Source organism: Tupaia chinensis, unplaced genomic scaffold, assembly GCF_000334495.1.
Source record: "Tupaia chinensis unplaced genomic scaffold, TupChi_1.0 Scaffold000447_1, whole genome shotgun sequence".
NCBI classification, from domain to species: domain Eukaryota; kingdom Metazoa; phylum Chordata; class Mammalia; order Scandentia; family Tupaiidae; genus Tupaia; species Tupaia belangeri.
In genome coordinates this window covers 816958-819767 of record NW_006159952.1, presented here as the reverse complement: position 1 = coordinate 819767, position 2810 = coordinate 816958, and the positions used below count along the sequence as shown (strand labels likewise).

Here is a 2810-nt window from a genome sequence, read left to right as displayed (position 1 = left end):
GCTCCTCTCGGGATCTTGGGCACGCACGCACATGCGCCCAGCGTGTTTTAAGCCACTGGGTCCGGGACACGAACCGCGGTCAACTACGTGGGAGTCCAGCGACATAGCCATTACACTAACTGCTGGTTCCCCTCGTGGTAACTTCTTGAAGTCAGGCAAGGAGCAGAAGCAGATCAGTAATCACAGCTGTGAGAGTGGTCACAAAGTTACACAACAAAGATATGGAATAAGGCATCCTAAATTTTCTTCTCGCCCTTCACGTTAAAAAAGGAACCAAGAAAAAAAGAATAATTTATCTCATATTTTTGTAGAGAATTATTTAATTTTATACATTATTATTGTTGTTTCTAATTTGACTAGAGAGAAAGGGAAAGAAGAAAGCAAGCCACTAGGTCCAAGTCTCAAATCGTGGTTGGCCATATGGGAGTCTAATGCCTTAACCACCATGCCACCTGCTGACCCTTTACCCCACATTTTTATTACTATTATTATCATTATTTCTTTGTCTCCAGTGGAGACATTTTTAAGGGAGGATGCTTGTTGCTATTGGGTAGTGTACTTTACTCTGAAATCCTCAATTACAAGATTTACTAGTAAATAGAATTTCAACAAAATATATAAATATGTGCATGTCTAAATGTCTAATTCCAACATACTGATCCTTCTCTACCAGAAAAATTAGATCATGCTACTTTTATATAAATAAGCATAGATATTACTAGTCAATAAAAAGCACAATTAACACATGGATTTATATTTCTGATTTGTGAGAAAATAACACAAATACTAACATATACCTGGGAGAATTTATATTACTTATGAGGGTGATTTTATTTCTTTCGATGCCTTTTCCCTTGGAATTCTTTTTATACCAAAGAAATGATCTCAATAAGTTCTGGAAAAAGCACACAACATAAACCATTACAAGTTTAATGGCCATCAGGTACCCATGAAAACCACATTATGGAAGCCTGACAAGGAAATCACTATTTCTTAAACACAGGCTTTGTTTTTACCTAATGGGCTATACAAAGGAGGAAAAAAACAGTGGGGAAAAAAGAAAACTATTTCCACATTCTATGTTTCTAGAAGCAAAGTTCCTATGATTTCAACCTTGGTACTTTGATTATTGTAGCACACTGGGATTCAAACAGGTCAAAACATTATTTTAGGAAAACAAATAAGGGAGAAAAAAATATGGCACTCCCCTTTTAAAGGAGTCACGTAAATTCCCACATTGGGCCCCCAGTGACAGGTAAGTGCGAGTAAAGCAACCCTGAGTATTTGATTGACTGTCCAAGGAGTTCTGGGCTCCATTCATATCCCCTGCTTTCTCTCTTGAAGTCCAGGGAAGCGCTGTGGCAGCAGTGTGCCATCCAGATCACTCACGCCATCCAATATGTGGTAGAGTTCGCAAAGCGGATAACAGGCTTCATGGAGCTCTGTCAAAATGATCAGATTCTACTTCTGAAGTCAGGTGAGCAAGGAGAAGATTCATGGGGGGCCTATTTTAGGCCAGAATGTGGTCGACCCTTAGCTCTTTTGTTGGTTCTAGAAAATCCTCCTTCCAATATGTAGCTCGTTTTTTACCACCCACATTGTCAGCCAATCCCCAAAGGAAACTCTCAGTAATAAAAATGCCCTGATACTCATTCAGTTCCCCTTTGAAGTCAAATACAATTTTGCTTATTGAAAGTGGAGCTATTAATTGCGAAGGTTGAGATACCCAGCTTGACAGGCAGTGCAAGTAATTAGCGTGTCAAGGTGGCTGAATTGCTGAGCTGGCAATTCAAACGTACTCCTTGCCTTCTGCAGGGGAAAAAATGCAGGCTAGCTGAGCTCTGCCTCTGTGGTCATTTCCAATCATTTTAATGAGGATAGCCTGCAGCCAGTATGCACCAGGAGAAACTCCACGGTGCTCTAATCTTTCCCTCCCCTTCTCTCACAGACTCTCTGACAAACACACAATCGCTTAGGAAGCAGCTCAGGAAATTCTGCATACGATTGACATTGCAGATGCTATTATAAAACAGGGCAAGGAAAAAAAGAGAAAACTGCCTTTCTTGTTCCCCCACTTTAGACAGAGAAAATAAGAACATCATGGTGTTGATGTTCATCCCCATGGTCCTAAACCATCATAATAATAATAGCACATAAAGGTGCTTCAAAAAGTTCATGGAAAATGGAATTAACATACAACTTGGTGGTGCAAAAATAATTTTTTAAATCCATGCCTTTCTTAAAAATAATATGCACTTCCAATGAACTCTCTGAGGACCCCATATATCTATTATCTATGTATCTATATGTGCATGCACACACAAAATAACATATACATATATGTTACCTAGGCATCTCATTAAGTCTTATGAGATTAATATTATTATTTCCATCTCAGAGCAGAAGAGGCAAAGATTCAGAGAAGTGAAGGGCTGTATTCAACATCACTAAGATAATACATGGCAAAGTTTGCATTTAAACTTTGGCCAAGTGTACTTACTATTCTAAGATGTTTCTCTTCTTTTACAAATGATGCAAGTAGATGAAAACTCAAGCACTAACTTGATCTATCGGTTGCCTGAACAACCATAGAACTTAGTTAAAACAATAAAGATCAGTTTGTTTTTTATTATTATTAATTTTTAATTTGACCAGAGAGAGAGGGAAAGTGTGAAAAGCAAGCTGCCAGGTCTGGGACTCAAACCACAGTTGACCATGTGGTAATCCAGCACCTTAAATACCACACCACCTGCCAGTCCCCAAAGTCACTTCTTTTGCTCTTAAAGCTAGAATTAGGGCAGGGTTCAGCA

At 38.9% G+C, this 2810-nt stretch overlaps 1 protein-coding gene across 1 annotated transcript in view; it reads left to right on the top strand.

Moving 5' to 3' along the window:
- RORB (RAR related orphan receptor B) overlaps positions 1–2810 on the top strand; it is a 221664-nt gene that overhangs the window by 195822 nt on the left and 23032 nt on the right. The window contains exon 6 of the mRNA XM_006155329.2: positions 1345–1477. Within this exon, the coding sequence (XP_006155391.1) occupies positions 1345–1477 (133 nt within the window). The remainder of the gene's footprint in view (positions 1–1344; positions 1478–2810) is intronic.